The sequence below is a fragment of the Sander lucioperca genome, chromosome 18 (assembly GCF_008315115.2).
Source record: "Sander lucioperca isolate FBNREF2018 chromosome 18, SLUC_FBN_1.2, whole genome shotgun sequence".
In the NCBI taxonomy this organism is placed as follows: Eukaryota; Metazoa; Chordata; class Actinopteri; order Perciformes; family Percidae; genus Sander; species Sander lucioperca.
Window position 1 is genome coordinate 26,444,343 of NC_050190.1, and position 23,625 is coordinate 26,467,967.

The 23,625-nt window shown below is 41.2% G+C and overlaps 1 protein-coding gene across 5 annotated transcripts in view; it reads left to right on the top strand.

Moving 5' to 3' along the window:
* Nucleotides 1–23,625, top strand: part of slc4a11 (solute carrier family 4 member 11) — a 140,498-nt gene that overhangs the window by 87,183 nt on the left and 29,690 nt on the right. For 4 of the 5 annotated variants that reach the window (XM_031280317.2, XM_031280321.2, XM_031280318.2 and 1 more), the window contains exons 5-9: nucleotides 1,891–2,119; nucleotides 6,641–6,673; nucleotides 12,463–12,544; nucleotides 13,072–13,195; nucleotides 20,328–20,537. In XM_031280317.2, coding sequence (XP_031136177.1) covers nucleotides 1,891–2,119; nucleotides 6,641–6,673; nucleotides 12,463–12,544; nucleotides 13,072–13,195; nucleotides 20,328–20,537 — 678 coding nt within the window. The remainder of the gene's footprint in view (nucleotides 1–1,890; nucleotides 2,120–6,640; nucleotides 6,674–12,462; nucleotides 12,545–13,071; nucleotides 13,196–20,327; nucleotides 20,538–23,625) is intronic. The other variant, XM_031280319.2, reaches the window with a different exon arrangement.

Consider the following 23,625-nt stretch of genomic DNA (forward strand, 5'->3'; position numbering starts at 1 on the left):
GTGTTCAATGATACTATATACCTGCTCTAATATATTAGTATTGTCTAAGTAGATCACATTCAGAAACATCATACAAATCATTTAGTTTAATTCCAGCAACCATACAGAGACATTTCCTTTAAAACTAGGAGCAATATTAAGTTTTCTGTCTCCTGCACTGGAGATAGATCCTCAACTCCACAGTTCGAGGGGTTTAAAGCAGCACCCAGCGGGCATTAGTTTAAACTGATGACCAGGGCTGTCGAGAGTTAGACGTCATCAGTACAAGCCTGTCAGAGATTTCAGTTTGCTGCGCTTTGTTCCTGCAAACAGCTTGCCTGCTTCTTTTTAACTTATCTCCTCGTTCTGTATTACACTTTTTCTGTTTGTTTCCTTCTATCCTTCTGTTTATCTTTTAAATCAGTTTCACATGGTCACAGCCTCACTTCCCCACCAAGAATTATGTTGTGGATCTATTTATTTGCAGTGGTCTATATTTAGAAGTAATTATGATATGGTCATGTTTCTGCTTCAGCTGTGTGCTATTCACTTTCTTTATCAGACATAAGATTATCCCAGTGCTCTACCCAGCATACAGTATGGATGAACCGCAACACCACCATTTTGCAAGGTGCCTATGACTAGAAATAAATCTTAAAAAAATAATGTCAAATTATTTTGTAATTTACACCTTTTGAATCACTTGACCCGAAGCAAAACAGAACCCAAAACCTGACAGATGCACCGTACAAACAAATCAAATGTATTTATAGAGCTCTATACACAAATAGCTCCAAGGGCTCTAGACATGGACTCTGCTCAGTGCTTGTTTCATTTTAAAAAGAACAGCAGGGAATCTGTTCATCTTCAGAATTTTTGTCAATCACACGATCAATGAAATCAAAGACTGGTGGGTGTCTGGGCTCTCAATCGAGCCGTGGTCTTCTCTCTGTCCATCCGTCTGTCTCTTAGGTGATTCTCAGACACCGCTGGTCCAGTTTTGGTAAGCTTACGTGGGGTGAAGCATTAAAAAAAAGACTATTTGGCTGAGAGGGGTGTTGTGGGTGGATACTTAAAGATTGAAACTTTAGGGCAATTTCACACTTGTGGCGTAGGCTTAATCTTTGAGTTGTTTAATTAAAGGTTTGGTGATATAAATGTATTTTTCTGTACCCGTGTGGTACCCGTGGATCTTAGGAATCAGTTCCACTCAACCTGCTGTACCACATGAAATAGGCTAAAATCTTGGACTTAAATCAGTGATTCTGGTAGCCTTGTTCCAGACATCTGATTTTGCTCCCACTTCTCTGATTTGTTCAACGATTTAGGCCTGATTTAACCTGCTAGAAATCTTCCAATGGTCTGACAGCCAGATCTTTGATTAAATGAATCAGCTATCGTCAAACGACTAGCGACAAAATCAATCGACAAACGATCTTGCAAAATATGAATCCTGATTCTAAAAGTAGTTGGGGTCAACCAATTCAGGGTTAAAAGATTAATCGGATTCAATCGGTTCAGTGTCTGCCCGGCTTTATAGAAATTAAACTTATTTGATTGTCCTGTACAATGTTAAGTTAACGTCTCCTAAAATTGACATTGGCTAATACTGACCAACAGGCAAATTGTTGTAGTCTTAATTTCCCAAATGCAAGATCAGAGACATAACTGCCATATAAAAGCCTCAGCATGTTGGGGATAGTAGAATAGTTCAGCTTAGAAATACATAGGAGACTTAATAGAGCAATACAAAGATATTATGTCTTTGGTCCAATTCTGCAGAAACTAAGGTAGATTAATTTTGACAATGCGCAATGCAATTCTTTTAAAATTACACTGATTGGCATAATCAGCACAGGAATCTCAAATAAACCTATTTCAGACTTTGAAAGGATTCCATCTTTTCCGCAGTATGTGAAGCTGATGAACTTTGAGGAGGAGATCCGGGCCCACCGGGACCTGGATGGCTTCCTGGCGCGGGCCACTATCCTGCTGGATGAGACCGCTGCCTCCCTGGATGACGTCCTGAAGAGAATGCTGCACCACGTGGGCCAGGACAGCAATGCATCTGAGCCCAGCTGCAACTTCGAGGAGGTGATGAGCATGCTTTTCACAGATGCGGGAGCGCAGGAGGTCAACGGTAAGCAATGGAAGCGTTCAACGTGCATGTTTAAACCAGCAAGTGTGTGGAAATACAATCACAGACACACAAAACACAATACGACAGAGAACTCGTACCACAATCACACCAAGACCCCATTACAGCTGACAGCTGACGTAAAAAACCTCTGACGTCTGCACAGGTCAACACCTAGCTGAAGAATAGCTTCACCTCAGGCTCAGGAGCATTGTCACATAGACTTGAGAATGGTTCAAGAAGCTTTTAAGACCCAAAGGAGAGTTTGGGATGTTTGAATTCGAGGCTGTCCATTTGCCTTGTGGCTTTTTCAAACAGACACAAAGCTCCACGTGCGGAATCTTGTTGGCAACCATTTACATGTGCAGACCTTTCCCAGGAAAACTATCAAGCTGTTATCCTATTAATAATTTCTTTTTAATTGACCAGGGCCACGGAGAACAACACAACTGATAATCAAATCTAACACAATCATGTGTCCCTTCCACTAATGTTACTGTAGTTCAATATTTTTCAGATAGTTGAAAAAGGTTTTTGAGATGTTTTGGTTTATTCTTTTCACCATAGCAGCATGGGGCCATGTAGAGCAGGTTGCCACTTTTCTTGTTTACAAATGGTTAAGTCAGTTAAAAATTTCAGGGAAAGAAAAGGATTTTCAGAATGCAAAGGCTAACATGATATTCATTTTAACTAAAAAAATAGTTTTGCTTGCACATTTATGCATATATATTTATGCTTTCTATTTGGACTTTAAAAGCTGAGGTTTATTGTATCTAAAAGTGTGTAAGATATGCTTAAAGTTTTATGCACACCTTACTCCCTTCTAATGCATAAATTCATTTCCAGGTTTGGTGCCTTTTTGTCGGCCCACAGGTCCCTGTCACATTTAGCCCAGTCCCTTCAGAACAGGTCCTTTAGGCTGAGTAGCAAAGCCTCTTGGTTAAGGCGAATTTCCTCAGCCCATTACAGCAGGAGAAATCCGCCCTCTTACATAACAGTATAAAGCCATTGTTGAAGCCTCGCTCTCTGCTGCAAGCTGTACTGAACACGGCATCACAAAAGTAATTGTCAAATCAGACTTTGCATTCTTTTAGGTTAATGTCACAAAGAATTAAAGAAATATAATTTAAAAAAATAATAATAATAATTAGCCCATCAATTTTGCCTGGCTGTTCAATTTTGTAGAAAAAGAAAAATGGTAGGGGTTTTCTTCCCACTATAAGAGCATGTGGAGGTAATGGTAGTGTAAGGGCTGCCTGTCATATACTCTGTCTGCAGTGTTTTCTTTCTGGCTGGGCTGCTGTCCACAGTTGTTGATTGTTAGTCAGAGGTAGGTGGTGTGTGACGCTCACCCTGCACCGCCGCCTCTGACAAGATCCGCGAGGTGATAATTGACTTCTGTCATCGATCACTCACTTAGCTTTTCAAATGGCTCTCTGAGACTCTCAAGCTGTGGTGGCTGTGGCTACTTGACTGTTTCTCACCCAGAATACCCCACTCAGACGCAAAAGAAGATACTTTTTTCTTTTTTCTCTCTCTGTGGCTGCCATCTTAACAAGAAAAGGCTTCAAGCGCATGTCTGGGCTGTCTGTAAATGTTCTGAAAATCAATTTGAGCATTCAGGGGTTTCACTGTTTTTTGAAGTTTGATAAAGCAACATAGAAAAATAAAGGGAAAAACATGTAGATCAGTGATACTTTATTATAAAAATCTACAGCCATAGAGTAGAGTGATAGTTATAGTTGGTTGACAAAACCAATATCTGCACATACTGTATCAAAATATAGCACTAAAGATTCTCCCAAACAATATATAGTCTTGATTTTCTTTTGTTATGTGCAGCAAAAAGTGCTGTTTTTAACCAGTTGAAACTTGAGTCATCACTCTGGGGAAATGCGTTAGCTGCAGCAGAAGGTTCAGGAGAAAAGTAGATGAGAATAAGTTGATAATTAGTTGCACACAGAGGATGATGTAACAATTCCACAAATAAGGACGACAATTTGAAACATGCAAATGAGCATCACTACTGGGCTGTAGCTATTAAATAATATCTACACTCGCTTATGTAACCTACATACATATTTACAGAATGAGCAGAAAATATACTAATGGATACGAGGAAATTCGATTAGACATTTAAATATGTATTCACATCACAAAAGAGGTCTGTTTTTCAGTCAGCCTGTGGATTTCGGTTACCTATGAGCCCTTACATTTTAATTTGGTATTGTTAATTATTTAATAAGGATTTATGCACCACTCCTCGTTTTGAAATCCTTCTCTTCAGTATCTTGTTTAGCAATAAATTTGCTTCACTTCAGAGTAACATGTTGGATCCCTGAATTCAAATCATGAACATTCACACGTGAAACACTCATGTCAGTGCTCGGGGGGGGGGGGGAGAAAATTATCTCCGGGGGAGGAACAAAGGCTCTTCCTGGGGGAATACATTCATATTGCACGTAAGTATGTTATCAACGTGACATATCTCTTCAGGTATTAATTTCTGCCATATCTACGTTCACTCTGCCACAGCTGGGTGATACGGTTGGCAAGTGGACCAGCTCATTTGGAGTGTAATACTGTACAGCTGTGAGATAAAGAGAACGGGGCGAGATTATAACCGGCACAGAAAGAACAGAGAATTACAAAAATGAAAAAGATGAAAAGCCCACAGAGATAATTAGTCCTGCTATAACTTGTACAGAGAAGCCAACTTGTGCTGGTTTTTTGGTTCACTTTTGTCTCGGGATTCAGCGATGGAGCACAGTACACTCATTGTGCAGAGGGATAACGAAACAGCATTGCTGAATATGCAATGCATCAATAATAATATGGCTTAAGCCACGTCTACAAACCTGCCTCTATTAATTAAAAATATTACTTTATCCTTTAAGATACTCCACGCATTTAAACCAATAAATGATCATAGGATGCTGAAGATGATGACGGTGCTTACAACAGTGATGAGCGGCTGCCACAGAATGACTAATTGTCAATATTTTGAGTAATGATGTATTTTATAATTGCATTTTCCTCTCTTCCTCTGTGATCCTGTTAGCAGCTACCGTGCTTGGTGCTATATGCACTGCTGATTGTGTGCCCTATTTGTGAGGACTGTACCATCATTTCTCCCTAAATAGCTGTCACCTTTGATCGATCCTACCCGCTCTCCACTTTGCCTCGATTTGCATAATCTTCCTGTGTTATATATACTTTTTGCCAGCTCAAATCAAACTGAAAAAAGTGATTTTTTTTTATTTTTTTTTAACAGCTGCAAAGGTGAGCATGGGACTTATTTTTTAAGACATGCTCATATATTTTTAAAACTGTCTTAAGAAAACATATAACTGCAATCATTTACACAGCCATTTCTGAAGTGTGTGAGTTTCGTGACCCTCAGGGCCAGATGTACGTACATTTGCGAATGTAGCATTATCAGCGCCATGGCCAACCCGCGCCATGGCCAACGCGCTTTCACGGGCGGTTGTTGTACATACCATGGAATACACAATTAGGCGCACTTTGCGCTTCCCCTCCCATCTCTTTATGGGAAACTCCCACTTTCCCCTTGACCCTCCCGTGAATGCATATGCATAACACGGGAAAGCGCAATTTGCCATTTTCAGTTCCCGCGACAGGCAGTCTGCACTTTTACATCAGTGCGGCCTGTTTGTACATACCTCGCCATGCTTTCATGCGCACGTTGCGCAACAAATACACCTGAAGTGGACGCAAAAGCGTTTGTACATCTGGCCCTCAGGCCCTTGATATCCCATACAACTTGTTTAATGAATCAAAAAATACATGAGCATCTGTTAAAGCAGGAGTGTTATTATTTGTATTTCTAAACTGCACATACATGTTGATTTTCTGTAAATAGGTGCTGTGTATTTTTGAATCAACCGACTATGCCTTCTGTGTTGTAATATATCTTTTCCAGACCGGCGGCATGGCTTTTCCCTGTGAAAATCTCTCTGCATGTAACGCTCTACGCGAGTGATCAGAATACTAATTGAAACCATTAATTCAAGCTCTTTACCACATGTAAAATGGTGGCCAGACATGTCATTTTTCTCATCTTTGATGTCTTCATTGACGTCGTTGGGTTTCTCAGCACTTGCTGAACACATAATTGCTATCAGTGATAAAATCCAATTTTTGGTAATAGCCTGTAGACGGTAACCAAGATAAGATCTCTCTGCGCCCAACAAAGACAAGACATTGAGGGATTTTCTCTGGAAAATGATATTTAATATGCATGAGGTAAAGGAAGGCCGGAAATGAAGCTTCTGTTCAGCAGAGATATTTATGTACGTGCCTGTTAACCAGAAAGTAAGTGTGTGTGTATGTGTGTGTGTGTATGTGTGTGTGTGTGTGCGTGCGTGCGTGTGTGTGTGTGCGTGTGCAGAGTGTGTATTAGTATAAAATCAAAGATACTGGTCGCCCATTGATTTGAAAAGGTGACTGAACTGACTCTCTGGTTTCTCCTCTTGGTTTTTCTCCCTCCTTCTCCCCATGCAGACAAATCTCAAAGTTTCGTTTTCTTTGATGACGGTAAGCTGTGCTAATTTGATGAAAATGTCAGCCGCCACGAGGCTGCAATCAGTAGTTTGCTTCTGTACCAATCACCATCAGTATGCCGTTTGTGTTCCACTCCACACTCGGGACTGGGTCGATCCATTGAGTCATCAAATGATTACAGAAACCAGCAATCCCTCCCGTGTCACAGATATCGATGCCTCTCCAGCTGCCTCTCAAATCAAGGCCCTCTCCATCCCCGACTCATTGTCCGATAACCTTATAAGTTCTTTCTCTAAAGTCCCGTGAAGAAGAAAAGCTGCTGGTTCTGTGTGAATTCGTTGAGTTTAAAGTAACAAAATTATTTGGCAATAGAGTTAGTCCTTGGCATGTTCTGGATATTTATTATTTGTGTTTTTGAACTGGTTATATAATTGGAATTAAGCTGTTCATATATGCAGCACTTGACTGTGATATTGTATCCATGTAGGCCGTCGGTTTATTTACCATTAATGTAATTTGCTGTTATGCAAGCGCGTAGTAGATTAGAATTTGCAACCTTTCTCGATAACAAGGTTTCACCATTGACCCAGTCCTAGTGGCCCTCTCATCGCTATGTGACATCATACGTATGTGTGCTGCATGGTGATTGGCTATGATGGATACCTACAGTAAGTGTTTCATCTGCCACTGCTGTATGGATCCTTCCTGTGTTTTCATCACCTCCTGTGTGCCCTCCACAATCCACGCTTTGAAGGAAACCAATCATTTCCCTGTGTGTGTGTGTGTGTGTGTGTGTGTGTGTGTGTGTGTGTGTGTGTGTTGGCAGGTCTACCGATGGTTGAGATCACAGTTAATCTTTAAGGCAGCATAAGATCAGAAGGCTTTATTGAGGTCACCTCTGAGCATAATGAATGAGCACGTATCTCTGTAGAGTTTCTGTTGCTGATGTTTGACTGGCACGTCAGCCAAAAGAAATATTAACATCACCGTTTTTTGACTGGTAGCGTATTTATTGATTCGTCTCTCTCTTATTTGTGACAGACTGGATTACAGAAATTGCAATCTGTTCACCCCCCTCCACCCCCCCAGAACACCCCCCACCCCCAAACCCAAACCCAATCGTGTGAATAATGCAGTTAAAGAATTCCCTAAGAATCCAGAAAGATCAAAGGGGCCAATCCAGCCATCCAGTCTTGCCGTCCTCATATTTTTTCATCACTTTTCCATTGAAGTTTGTCACATTTGATATGCTGCGTATGTGATATGCTGCATATGAGCATCTATGATTTTTTTTTTTTTTGGTCTTCCTTTCTGTGTATGGAAACTGCGGTGTTTGCATACCAAAAGCTGACGAAACGGTGCAGAAACCGCATAACTGACAAGCATCAAATGTGCATGTCTTAATTAGTCTCCCACTTGATCACATCAGCAACCCTTTCGCACACACTCTTAACACCCAAGTCAGGTTTGTTCACCTCAGCTGGTGATGTATTCACAATGTCCCACACGTGATCATGGACATGTACAAAGGAGGTTGGGGTGGTGGAGGGAGCAATGTTGGCATGAAGATATCAGCCAAGTAAAGACAAAATCACACCAGATTGAGCTCTCCATTTTTTTTTTTTTTTTTTTTTAATGAGGAACGAGTTCAATCTGACTAAACTTTGGCATGCAAACTCGTAAGGCTCTGTTCAGCCAGTTTGAGAAAGGAGGTGGGCAACCCATTCTCGCTCCCACCTCGTCAAATAAAGCAGCTTAGTCAATGGCCCTGCGTGTCACACTACACCGCTTCACGTACCCCTCCAGCATTAGTTTTGCATGTGCAGGGCTCCCCTAGTGGCAGTAGTCTTTATAACGGGAGTAAAGAAAGAGGTCCACATAGGGAGGAGGTTGGGGTGGATATACGTGTCAAAGAAACAAAGAGATTGCCGTTTGTGTCCCGTGTGAAACTAAAAGTCGACGCTGACTTTTTTTTGATTAAGGCAAAAGGAACTGAACTTACGCCTTGACCTAACGCACTTAACATAGGTAGGTAACATAGTTATTTTAACCCAAACCACAATCTTTTCCTAAACTAACTAAGTAGTTTTGTTTGAATTAACAACGTTAACCACGTGTTGAAGTCAAACTACCATCTATTAAAAAAGTGATGACACGGGGTCCTGACCAAGCGTCCGCATGTGGCGAGTTTAGAGCGAGAATGCGTTGTTTATGGTCTCCACTCAAATATGTGTTGTTTTTGTTGTTGCTTCACTTGGATGTTTGTCCTTGACTATGACACTAAAAGGCTGTTTTCATATTAATCTGCTGAAGGAGGGGGGAGTGGGGGTTCTCTGAGCTCAACTCAAATCTTAAGTTACATATAACAAATTGGGAAGCAAATCATGGTCCAGTATGCAACTTACACAAGAGGGATGTGGATACTTAAACGTCCAGTGCACTTACACGGATGATGGAGACTTGTCCAGTAGTTAAACTATTTAAATGAATATTAACATATTCATAGTGTGTGTTTTGAGGGAGGAGTGGAAACATAACATAATAATGTCTGTAGGGGATCTTTTAATAAATACACACCAAAATAATATAAGCAGTAGAGAAAAGGGGTCACTTCTTGGGTATAGAGAGTGACAGAGATTTATGACAGTATGTACTGTATGTATGTTTGATTAGAAGCTGTATTATGTACGGCTTTGTGGACTTCTGCTGTTTGCCCACAAGCCGTGCTAGCTCACGTAGTTTATGTATGCAAACGTAGAATATATATAAAAACGAACAACACGTCTCCACTTCCTCCTACTGTACAAAAGTTAAGCTAAAATATCCTGGATACGTGCGCTGCCATCTTGTAATTTTGGAGCAAGAGTCTGTGCAGTATTGATCGGGCGGTGGAGCCACGACAGTCATGACGTTTCACCCTGTTTTTATGGCATCAAATAACTGATAAAAAAAACAAACTTATCAGAGAAATGAACACTTGAACAAACATATGTGAGATCAGAACTACCTAAAATGACAGAAACCATCTTTGGGAGAAAAACAATTATTTGACGTGTACGTGGGGGGGAGGGTGTTTGTGACCTATACTGCAACCAGCCACCAGGGGACTATCCAGATGTTTTGGCTCCTACAGTATAAGTGAAACCAAAACATCTGGATCGCCTGTGTAAGTCTGTAATCTGACCACTTCTTTACAGTGAGAAGTGTCAGGCTGGACGTTAGTCAGCTGGTAGCCAAACTGACACCATTTAGCTAATGCAAGGGCAACTTTAGTCCTCTTGCTCTGCCTCGACTAAAGCAAAGCTTCATTATAGCAAATCGATGCAAAACCACGTTCAGTAATCTTGATGTAAATTGTGTATTATAAACTCTTCACACACAAAATGAAATAATCCTTTTTTCTAAGTTTTAATTACAGTTTGCTAGGAATCATTCAATTACAGAATTTCGTAAAATAACACGTTGTCATATCAGCCTATCTTATGAATCTATTTGAATTTGTTACAGTACACAGAGAGCCCCCTATGCATGGAAAGTAAAGGATGTAAAATACATTAGTCACAAAATCAGAAAGTGCTGCTGCCATGAATCCCAACTCTAGACCTTTTACAATTCAGTAATCATTCTGCAGAAGCTTCCCACATTTAGTAATGGCGACATTCGACTCTGAACACTGCTCTGCCCTGGCTGTTGAACTACTCCCAACACTGAAGCAATCTCTCTCACGTAGAAAAGACATTTTGTCTCTAAAAAAAAATGGAAGTGGTTGTAATACGAAAGGCTAGCAGTGAGCCGTCAGCTTCTCTAGGATGGTCAGACATCGGCCATCTCGTCAGTTGGTATGGAAGACCACAGGTACCCCTGAACATTGTCTTCCATGAAACATCGGTCACCTTCTCCCCCCCCCCCCTTTATCTTTTAATTTTTCTTTTGTTCTGTTTGCATGTCTCTCTCTTTCTATCTCTCCCCTCCTCTCCTCCCTGACGTCAGTGAGAGATTGGATGGTTTGTGATTATTACATGGCTGTCAGGCTTACTGCTATTAATTGAATTGAATCCCAGTCCATATCCTTTACTTCTCTGTCCCTCCCTTCCTTCCTTTGTTTTTTGTAACAAATAAAATTCATTCCCTTGGTCCTTATTTGCCCCTGTTTCTGCTTGCATTTTCCCTCTCTCTCTGTTTCCCTCTCTGCATGTCTCCTCCCACTCCCTCTCTTCCTGTCCCTCTCCTTTCTTTTATTTTTCTCTCTCTGTCTCCCCCTGGTTCTTCTTTTCCTCCCGCCTCTCTGAATCTCGCCCACCCCCCATGCCAGCTTTTTTCCTTCTTTCTCTACAGGCTTCTTTTCATCCTTTCTTCTGCTCTTCCTCTTTCTACATGCTCTCTCTCTTATTTCTCTCCCCCTGGTTTGTTCCCCCCTCTCTCTCTGATTCTCCCATCCTGGCTCTCTCACTCCTTGAGCACTGTGATACTGTTGTCATGGTGACGCCCATCATATTCTGGCATGAATGGAGGATACTTTATTGATGAGATGGCAACGAGAGAGAAAGGGGGAGAGTGATGGAGAGAGAGACAAAAACCGCCGGAAAGAAAGAAAGAAAGAGGGAGAAAATCCGAGTGATATGGAAATGATTGTCCCCGCTGCTTACGATACAAAACATTTCCACCCGGTAGTTTGCTCAGTACTGATGAGTGGAAGAGAACATTGCAAAGCACGCTGAATCTTGTCCAGAGGTTAGGGGTAGTCGGGGCTGCTGAAGAATATCCCCCCAAAACACTTATTATTCATCACTCTCAGCGTTAGAAGTCGGAAAGGGAGATTCCTCTTATTAGGAAGCAGCGAGCTGCTTTCAGCGGTGTCCCTAGTTGCCCATCTTTAATGATGTGCACTGTGTAAACATGGCAGCATAATGAAATGTGTTAAGTTTTTTTTTTTTTTTTAAATCTGTGAACATAAGCGTAGATGTTTTCTGGGGTCGGATGGACATCGTCATTAGTTTATCGTGGTGTGGTGTTTGCACACAGACCAGACTGGCGTTCCAGTCTACAGCAGAAGGCGAGCATGTTAGACACTTCTGATGTAGACATCATATTGAGAGGCTTGGCACAGCAGATCAAGGCTCTAGACTTCTATTAAACGTTTTAGGCATTTTGGCTGACACCATTAGGCTGGTTAAAGAAATCAGAGCTGGGTTTTAATTTAAACACATGAATATTTCAGATTGAAACTACTCGTAGGGCTGGGCAATAATTCAATATGATTGTTTATTGTCTTTCAATGCAATCACATCGTGATTAAATCACATATCGAGATATCGTGATAGACAATTACGTTGTCGAAATTGATAATAACAAGCACATACTAACTCAATTTTCTCAGAAAATCTGTTGTGAAACATTTTGAGGGAATATCATTTGAAGAATTGCAGATTTGTTTTAACATCACACCATTTTTGTGTATTTACGTAAAAAACATAGTATATAGCTGGAATTTTGTTTCTCTATAATTTCACTTGAAACTGTTTACCACATTATTGATAAGTTACCTAAAATCTCATTGTAAAAAATATTTTGTGAAAGCATCAATTGTCCACCCTACAATATCATTGATGTATTATGTCAAGAACATCGTGATATCTGATTTTCTCCTTATCGCCCAGCCCTAACTACATGTTTCAGGATTGTTGCAGTCGGCTGCCATGTGTTGCTGGTGCTAGAAGGAGTTCAACACTGTGTGGCGGGAAAATGAGAGCATGTGAGGATCAAACTGGATTTGAGGTCGATTTCAGCCAACTTGTGTTTGACCTCTGACCTTTCCCCTGCAGTGCACCTACTGTCAGAGACCATCCAGGGAGTGACAGCCACCGCTACCGGGATCCAGTACCAGCAGTCCTGGCTCTGCATCCTGTAAGCCGTAATGTGTTGAAGCAATGAATCAATTGGTCAAGTGTTTGAGCAACCAGATAATGACCCAGCCGTTTTGTTAATTGATTGTTTGTGTTCATTTATCAAGCCAAAATACCAAAAAATACAGCTTCTCAAATGTAAGAATTATCTTCTTTAGTTTACATCAAATTTAATATTTTGGGGTGTGAGACTGTTGCTTAGACAAAACAAGCAATCTAAAGTAGTATGTGTACAGTAGTATGTGAATGTGGTATTTTGGTCATCTTTTTAAAAATGCTTTTTTTTTTTTTGTTTTTTTTTTGTTTAAAATGCACTTTATCCCAACTGATAGAACTATAGGAATTTGTGTGGAAGTGCCTTTGCCATACATTTGTGTGTGTGTGTGTGTGTGTGTATGTGTGTGTGTGTGTGTGGAATACTGTCTACCTGTTGCTGCAGAGAAAGAGGTTAATATATGAAAATGAAATGCGCTGGCGGTGAGGTGAAGCAGGTTATTAAAACCTCCTCCTTCTTCCTCTCCACTCCAGCTGCAACGTCAAGCATCTCCAGAGGCGTCATGTGTGCATCTCCCGTCTGGAGAGGCCGCAAAACTGGGGAGAGAACTGCTGCGAGGTCCGCTATGTCATCCTGATCCTGGCTCCGCTCAAAATGGTAACTGCCGCCCCCAGAGGGAGCAAATGTTACGTGGGATTTATCTGACTTTGGTGGATTACTGAGGCATTTTTTTGAGCCACTTGTTTGTTACATTTGTTCATATTTCATTTTCTTCTATTCTTTATATTATGTACTGAATTTGTGCTGTGTTGTTGCTGACTGAAGTTGCGACTATGACTCGTCTAACAAAAATATTCCTCTTTATTCATTTGATAATTAATTCCTTCAGTTAATCACTGATAATGTGCTGTGAAGAGATTTTTCTTATCATTCCCATTGTCATTCTTTCCTCTCATATTTGCCTAAAGCTTAAAGTCATGTGAAGTGTGTTAGCTGCAGGCCTATGGGTATTCGTAAAGTCCAACTCACCATATGATCATCCTGCTGCCATAGCACAACTAATTCATCATTTACAATATTTTCAAATTAGTCTGCTTATGCAAATATCAGTCAGCCGCCTGTCCGGAGTCCAATTAAGTTTAGATTTCTTAAAGGCAAGCTCAGTTCGGACTGAAACTACTGAATGAATAAGGATCACCATTTTCTGCTTTTGCACGTTTACCCCCAAAATGCCAATTGGTTTGACTGATTTTTTTAACAGGGTTTTATGTCTCCGTGCTTCCAAAGACCTGCTGTGTTTCTTGCTGCAAGAAGACACTAATTACCACATGTTAAAAACAAGATCCTGTTGTGACGATGACAGCTGAGAAAATGTTTTCTGTAATTTAAAGTAAAAGGACAAGTGGGGAGAAAACACACACGAGCTACTGATAATGTGGCACAGTAATTAAAGTAACAATAAATCATTTAACAATTAAACCACAGAATGTCTGGGCTGCAAATGGTAGTTTTAAAACAGGATTTCCAATCAGATTTTTGTATTATTTTGTATTTATTTTTTTATTTAAAAAACCACCTCCGGCATAATTTTTCAAAAGAGTGGCAGCTTTAAAGGAAATATTCTTAAGGTTTTTTTTCTCACTTGAGTATGGATTTTTATTTTTAAAGGGATAGCTCGGATATTTTGAAGTGTGGTTGTATGAGGTACTTCTCCATACTCAGTGTATGAGCTACAGTGGATGGCGGTCGGCACGCCCCCATTTTTTAGAAGCAGGCAGGAGTACCGACACGGAAGCTAAGCAATAGCCGCTTTCCGACCAAGTAGTTACAGGAACGTAGTTATAGGAAAAGTCCACTTCTAAACAGATCTACTAACTACTCTCCCTATTCTATCTATTTGTCATAATTTAAACAAGTCTCCCGAAGAGAGACAGGTATCTCTCTCTCCCCCGCCTCTGCCTGCTGCGCTGTGTGTGTGTGTGTGTGTGTGTGTGTGAGAGACGGCCGCAGGACACGCTTGTGGAGTTTAACTCGAAAAGACAGTTAACCACAGGTTCCCGATAATCTTATGATGGACATGTGTTGTGATATTTAAACAAACGAACCGTCAACGGCAAAATAAAAGCCTCTTATTTACGAGACCTCCAGCTTACAGCGGGGTCTCTGAGCATGACTGGCCGAGCGACGAGCTAGCGGCCGGGGCAGGCGCCTGCTGGAAAACTTTGAAGCAAATTGTCAATTCGGCATAAATTTTCGCAAGACTGCTTATATTTGAAATCTAAACAGTTAATTTCTCGCCTAAAACGTTGTCAGAAGTGAAATTAGTGATGAATAACATGGCGAAAATTGTCCCGTTGTTGGTCTGTCTGTATCGGAAACCCGACCCTCGTTGACCTAGGTTCATATACTGAAAAGGGAAAAGAGAAAAGACCCTGCCCTGAAGTAGGCGCTGAAAGAGTTACAGGAACTACGGCCAGAGGGACTTAAAAATCCCCAAATTGGTCCAGTCGGAACACGAGAAAAAAAGGGTTCTAGGAATTTTATGTTCTAGGAACTGCAAAAATCCCTCTGGTCGGAAAGCGACTATTGTCCTGCTGCGGATGGGGGCAGCAGCTAAACACATTTTAGACACCTAGAAAAATCTAAATGTATGCTATATTTACAATATTTTCACCGCTTAACCTTGCCGTCAGTGGCGTGGGAATTGTCTGCAAGCACTCAAACAAACCTAAAATAATGCACAGAAACACTGATGGATTGAAGATTAAAGTTATTATTATTATTATTATTATTATTATTATGAGTGTACAATAATAACAGAAAGACAAACCTCAGGAGGAGAAATTGTGTCTTTTGACCAGAGAGATAAAAAATACCTTGTTTATAGTTTTCGCAAGTCAAGTGAAGTCAAGTTTATTTATATAGCACATTTCATGAGACAGGCGTAAACTCAGTGTGCATCAAGACCTGATTGGCTTAAGAAAGCATTGGCTGATGCGGCATCTGACTTCTCAATATAGATGCAAGTAGTGTCAACAAAGCATATCATCTCATATAAATTATTTTAAAAAATGTTCAATGAAGGTTTAATTTCACGTCAGACTTCCCTTTTCGACGGGGAACTGAAGCCATTATATCCATCTCTGCTCTCTTCAAAGCCACCGGACTCCTTTGATAAAAACAGTAATTTTAGCTCGCAGAACACAGGAGTTGCTGCTCTACTGCTGCCTCGATCGGTTAGTTAGTTAGGGTTATTGTGTGACTTTTTTTGAAGAGTTAGTTCGGATTCAATAAAGTCAAACAATAACAAATTAACCTATTGAGTCAGCGGTAGACCAGCAACTCCAGTGTTCTGTGAGTTAAATTTACTGTTTTGATCAACCGAGTCTGGTGGCTTTGAACAGCTATAGTTCTCTGTCGGAGAGGCCTGTCTAATGGCAAGGTAAAGCGGTGAAAATATTCTAAATACTAAGGGTGCTCCGATCAGGATTTTTGGGGCCGATCACCGATCACCGATTGCTGTGAGCCGTGTCGACCGATGCCGATCACCGGGTCTATTTGAAACCTTCTATTTATCATGTCATATTTATCATATATTAATTTTAATATTCTTAACAACAATGCATAAGTATTAAAATTAACAGAAGATAATGTATTGTGAATTGTCAACGGTTTACTTTTATTGACAGGAAACATTCCACTTCCTCTGTTAGAAACACACCTTAAACAGCTTAGAGCTTAACATATAGCTAAAGCCTTATTTGGAATAAATTACAAAAAAAACTGTCAGTGTGTTCTGAGCAGGGTGGGGCCACTTAAATTTTTTACCAGCCACTTTTTCCAGAATTCAAATTTATAAAAGAGTGCACTATCATATTTTGAATTGCTTTATTAAATTATGTTTTATTAATAATACATATTTTATTAATATAATGTATTTATTATGTGTCAGTAGCTTGTTGATCTTTACATTGGAAGTTAATGTCCTATCCTGGCCTGGGACACACATTCATACGGTTTGATAAAGGACTTATTGGACTTTAACTTATCATTGATTTTACAATAACGAGTGTAGCTCATGGATGTATTAAGTGTAGCTGTCCTCAATTTAGGTCATCCTGTACGTCTCATCTCCGGTTTTTCCTGCATCGTGTGTGTGTGTGTGTGTGTGTGTGTGTGTGTGTGTGTGTCGTCAGTCGCGGGGTAGAACTGAGTAGCAGAGAGCCAACAGATTTAAAACGGCAGCAGCTTTCAAGCGACTGAAACATCGTTACAGTCTACATTGACGTTAAAATGTAAACAGGTTGGCAGGATGGTCTGAAATGTTTTGCACGGTCTTTCGCTGTACGTTTGGTCAATGCGCCACTTGTTTGAAAAGTACCTTCTCTTTTTCTTTACTTCGCCCTCAACAGCTTGTACGTCCATAGCTACTGCTGACTCCGCGGCGGGCCTCTTAACACCGGGGATATGTCGCCACATTTTTTAACATATAATTTTCCTTTCGTCTGTACCTCAGCTCAGCTAGCTAGCTAGTTACACGGCGGCGTCCCGGACTAGCGCTGAAAACTAGCTACTCGACTGGTCAAAGCCCCGGCTGTGAACGGTTTCATTTCCTGTAAGTTCTTCACAATAAAAGTCCTCCGTTATTTTCGTATTTGAATGTTTTTATTATGAAGCAGCAAAATCCGGAAATGTTAGGGATTCATTAGCAGTAACGTAACGTGATTCCTATAGGCATTGTGCATTGTTACTTAGCAACAGCATTCTTTGACAAAATCTGGTTGATGTGTAACTTAGCTGCGTATAGAACATTTTCTCACGAGTAGTGCGTCATCTGATCGGCCTATCTGATCGGCCTTTATGGAGACCACCGATCAAACTATTTAAAGCCTTTATCGGCCAATAACGATCGGTTCCCGATCAATCGGAGCACCCTTACTAAATACAGCAGACACTTAAACTGATATTTCTTTTTTTTAGGTCGCTAAAATACATTTTGCTGTGTGGCCCCGTCCACAGCAGTACATTGCCTAACTTCAGTAGTTTCAGTACTCCTGCCTCCTTCTCCAAACTGTCGACTTGTTCCGGCTGCCATCTTATCCATAGTCAATACACTGACTATGGATAAGTACCATGTAGAACCCCACTTCAGAAAACCTGAATCTATCTATCTCTTTAATGTCATTTACGATCAATTTGTCTTGTTTTTTATATTTTAATTCACTACAATAATGCAAGTGCTACTGATATAGCTGTTAAGATGCCAACTGCCTGTTAAACTGAATTCAATCCAAAGCCCTCACAGTGTTTTGTGTGGGCACGAGTGTCCTGTCGGCTGAACCTTTCGGGTCACTGTTGTGTGCAGCATGGCTGTTTTCTTCAGCTCCGAAGAGCTTTCTGTATCCGATGGAGAGTGCCACATATCCTGTAATACCCTTCTCTCCCATCAAAACATGAACTCTTTCTACTTCCCATCAAACCACTCAACCCTCCTGTCCTCCACTGCTTGGTCCTGAGCTTTCAACACACACACACACACACACACACACACACACACATACATGCACTGACACACTTCACTCTCCCGTCTCAGATAGCACTGATTGTTGCCTCTCTTCCGATGGAAACCTCCAATCCTTAACCCCCCTCTCTGCTGAAAAAAAGGGATTTCTTCATGCCAGGGGGTTGGAGTGACCCTGGCAATCAGCAGTGCCTCAGCTTCATTATGTTTTCTGTTTGTTTGTTTGGTTTCTAAATCTTTTTTTCCCATGAGCCCTCCTTTGTGTTTGTGCGTCTTTCCCCGATGCTTCAAGCGCCCTCCTTGCCAGTCCTGCAGGCAGCAATCACAACCACTAATGGCATTCTCCAAGACATTAATCTAAGTCCCAAGTAAACATAAAGCACTGTTATGTCTCAATTATCCCTGATGGCGATTGGTTCTGCGAGAAAAAATCATTGAAGGGGCATGATGATAATGGTAATAGAAATTCCTTTAGTTGACAAATGTATGTAATCTAGTGTGTGTACAGGTGGACCATTTCCATCACCCTCCATTTAAAGAGCTTCACAGCATTTGTGGCTTTTTTTCTCCTCCCTTTCTTTACCCAGCGTGAATGTGCTGAACAGACATGACCTTTCTTAAAAAAAATGCTCTGTTTCTCATTTATTCAGTAAAACGCATACCTGAAAGCACCGAGCCACACATTCATGTGCTGTTGCCCTGAAAGATACTCCTCAAGCTATGTTGCTAGTTAGACAAGCTGCCCACAGTCTTAGATTTTGACAGCACGGAGTTACTCACTGTGTTCTCTCTTTTTACACAATCATTATTCCAGTCGGTCTGGGTAATCTGGGTAGAAGAGTAGTGGCCTTCAAACCAAAAGGATGAATTCTACCGAATATGTTGTTCCCCTGATGTTTCCTTTAGGGCCAGCGGCAGGTCAAAATTCTCAAAAACACAAAACATTGAATGGACAAAAAGTTGTATGGTTCCCAGTAGATGTATGCCAATGACTTTGGTGATCCTTGAGGGCCACCATGGGGTTGACATTTTCGGTTTTGAGTGAAATGTCTCGACAGCTTTTTGATGGATTGTCATGAAATTTAGTTCAGACAATAATTTTCCCCTCGGAATGAATTCTAATCACTCTGATCATCTCCTGACTTCTAATTTAGCGCTATCATCAGGTCAATTTTTTTTATTTGTCCTAGGGCTGTCAAAATTAAGCGATAATAACGAGTTATTGCAAATTTCTTTTAATGCCTCTATTTTTTTTGACTCGTGATTAACACACGTGCATTCTGTGATTTGGGCCTTTGGCCGCTCCGTAGGAAATCAGAAAGCGGTGTAGCAGTAACAATGTGGATGGCTAACGTTAGCAGAAACAAAGCTCCTTGAGCAGAAATGGGTAAAGAAAAGGGTCTTTTGAATGGCATGTTGAGTTTCAAAGCCCTTCAAGATGGTTCTCTCCACAAGACTAAAGTTATTTGCATTTAACATTACTGTCGATGTGACTGAATTACCGCCGGAGTACGTCGAGTCTCAAACACCACTTGCTGAGAATCCACCACGCTGGATAATATGTCAATGTGCCCATCTGTTGTTGCTTGATGGGATTCTAGAGCTGGATTCTAGACAGTATTCGTCATTGTTTCGGATTGTTGCAATATTAATAAACATTTGCATAAAGCAAGCAGATCTGTCTGCTCCCATGTTGAGAGCATTAAAACATAAAAGAAATACCTCTTAAAGTTCATTTAGAACAGATTAATTTGCGATTAATTGCGAGTTAACTATAGACAATCATGCGATTCATCGCGATTAAATATTTGAATTGATTGACAGCCATAATTTGTCCACATGCAGAAGCTCTCAAACCTATAGTCTGACTGGAGGTACTTTACGCAGACAGAGAGCCTTCAGATAAATCAAGATCCAAGATTCTCTCAGCTCTGGTTAACATTCAGTTACCACTGTGAGAAAGCTTAAAGGCTTTAGTTACTCTGTTTGCTGCATCTGCTGCCGTACGCACTGAGCCCGGCTATGTTTGTACCATCACCGCCTGGCTTACAAGCTTCGCTGGCACACTATCCCAGAGCCTCCCAGGACATTATTACCATGACACAAACACAACTCCAAAAGAATGCTAATGTTGCTCCATGTCCGCCTGATTGCTAAAGTTCACCATATCTATAAGGTGATAATATGTGAGTGTTGTTATGACAGCTTGTTTCCACTTTCTTTTAATTCTTTTAATGCACCACCACTTCACCATATGCTCTCCCACAGAAAAGCACCAAGACAGCGATGGAGCTGGGCAGGACGTTCGCCACCCTCTTCTCTGACATCTCCTTCAGGCAGAAGCTGCTGGAGACCAAGACGCAGGAGGAGTTTAAGGAGGCGTTGGTGTTACAGAGGCACCAGCTGACGGCAACCAACCAGCTGCCCATCGCTCTGGGGAAGGAGGAGACCGACCCCCGCAGTCACAAGCCCCTCAAGGTGGGTGTGTGTGTGTGTGTGTGTGTGTGTGTGTGTGTGAAGCACATCCAGTGTACAACCTTTTAGGCGATTAGACACATTTCCACACATTGTGAAGCAGCATGTATTCATATGATGGCTGCTTGTGAGTCATTCCCAGGGCTATGAGATGAGGCTTGTGATTGGTTAGCACTCGCTAATTTTCCTCTCTATGTCAGACTTGAGGAGGTATTTTCCCCAAATGCTTCTCATCCTATCTTCCTCCCTCACCTTTTACTTACTTTTCGTCATCTCATTTCTCGACAGTGCTCTGTAGAGAAGTTAAACTATGCACATCCATTTACACATTTCCACCTTTTTTCTTCTTCCTTTTTTTCTTTTTTTTTTTTTTCCTTTTAAAAATCTGCCTTCCATATCCTTCTCCATTTCGAGCCCCCAACCTCCTCCTCCGCCTCTCCTCTTCGCTCTGCTGGCTTGACTTCTCCATCTTTTCTCTCCCCCTAATCAATCAGCATCAACTCCTGCCAGGCCTCCTCAGTGGGCAAATGACCTTACATCTCTCACAGTCCTGTCAGAACTCCCCACCCCTTAGCTACACGTGCATGTACACATACACACACACACACACACACACACACACCTCCAGAGGGGCTCTGCTCAATGCCACAGACCAACATCTCCTGCTAATGTTGCCGTTGACAGGCCAGGGCTCCCAGACATTTTCCCTTGTGTTTTTTTTTTTTTTTGTGTGTGTGTTTTTTTTTTTTATAGCGGAGGATTTTGTTAGGTGTTTATCCCAGGGCTTGAAAGGCTCAGTGCCACTCGGTGAATAAGCAATATATATGGAGAGAGACGGACAGAAAGGGGGAAAGACGGGGAAGAGAGAGAGAGAGAGAGAGAGAGGAAACAGAAAATGATAAAATGAGGGAGAGAGAATTGTGGATGTGAGACCACCATCTCCGCATCCACAATTGAAAATCGGACCACCCGCAAGAACACACCACTTTGCTATACTTTGAAAAACGAGGCCAAATCATTGTTGTTTTTTAATGTTTTTCCTCCCCGTTGCCTCTCTCTATCGACCGTTCACAATGAATGGCAAACAGGTGGACAGTAATTCCTCTCTGAGACTTTTGTTTATCAAACCTGAGCCAAAAGCGGGTGATCAGGCCACACACACGCACGCACACACACACACACACAGAATACACACACTTGTAATAATAAATGATTCCATGATGTATAGGGATTTAATGGATGAACAGTTCTTGTTGAACAAGCGTGTGGGCTTCATAAAACTAGCCAGCCCACTCAGGGAGACGGGAAGAGATGTTGATGCTGTTGTTTGTTTTTGGGTTGTTTACGTTGAGGTAAATTGCTTTGTTCTGCCAAAAACCGTCAAAAGTTTTTTAGATGACAAATGAGGCAGGAATGATTTGAAGGAAGGAAGGGCTTTTCTTACTCACACACACACACACACACCCTCATCACCTCGTTCCATTTTTATTGCGTAATGCTATGTTCAACAAGAACATGATAATTGGATAATTTGCTTAAAAAGCTCAGTCAGGACTAGGACTGCACATTTACTCTCTATCTTCTGTAACCTAAAAGCTCATCTTTTTGAGAAGCGTGTCTCCTTGTGAATCACGTGGCTCTTTCCCTACTGTCCTCCCATTGACGTCTCTAAAAATACACAATCTTCCATCCCTCGCTGTTCGCTGTCAACTCTCTGTCATTCCTCATCATTCTGGGAATGCAGGGATCTTTAATAAATACACATGTTAATGTGGTTTTGCTGCTCTGCTTACTTTGTTTTGGATTACGCAGTTGAAGCTTTTCCCAGACCATCTTGTTAAATTTGATGATTCAAATCGGCTTTCAGAAAGCCTCCTGTAGAACCACCAGTGTCTTAGCTGAATCATCAAATGGGTCATTTTTAATCCAGTTGTGTCTTTGTCCACAGCAGAGGGCAGGATGGAAGGAAGTGTATCAGTTGGACGTGGCCTCAGGCTTTTTCTACTGTTGCCGTTTTTGGAGGCCATCATAATAAATTGTCAAAATGCTTCAGAGCAAATTGTGAACTACAAAAACATTTTACATCAACAAAGAAAATGGAACTGGCTTGTAATTCACTCACAAACTCCTTCATGATTAGCTGGTTGCAGTTTCTCCACATGAGCGAGTTGTGCGGTCACTGTCTAATTAGTCTGGCGTTGCCGGCTCTATCTCCACAGCGCTGTGGAGATGGAGCATACATTCCAGGATAGGAGAAAAAAACGCTCTGGGTTTGTTTGCATTTCTTCAAACCAATCACAATCGTCTTGGGCAGCGCTAAGCCCCGGACGCAGAGACGGTGGCTCTGCAAACTCTCAAAAGTCTCAGGAAGGTGTTTTGGTGGAACATTTCCACCCGACAAAAGAAAACGCCACATACAATACAAAATGAAGTTAACTGTTCACACAATACAGTAACGTGAGCTATTTAAATTAGCTGGACACATGGTTAAATGTCATTTGCCAGTGTATCGCCGTGTGTACTTCGTTCACAACAATCCCACCAATCAGTCCCAAAACATCCCAGTTAGAGAGGAAATGCCGTAAACACATTCTTTGTAAATCTTTACAATTATTCCCCAAAAGAACCAAGCAGGCCTGCCTTGTTGCACCATCCAAATTTTCTTCAAAACTTTCCATTTTCAGCGTGTAGCTTGCTAGCTCGAAGTTTGTTGTTGTTTATTTGAAACAAACAGTTTTGCAAGGCGAGGACATCAGGCAATTATCCTGGAAATAACCCGTCGTCGATCCAGACTACTGTCTCACTAGTGCTACAAAGCGCCACCTATAGGCAAGGAAAGTAATACCAGCAGCAGCTGTTTGGATCTGCATATGTAGACCTAGTTTTATAAACAGTTTATGATGTATACATGTTGATGTTGCCACCTACAGGCAAGGAAAGTAATATCTCTGCAATTTTTTGCTGTGTGTGTGTGTCACCTTTTCCACTTGTAAGCTTAAAAAAAAAGTATGTGTGTGTGTATATATATATATATATATATATATATATATACATAAATGATTGGGTTCACCCCTCTCTTTTGAAACCAAAC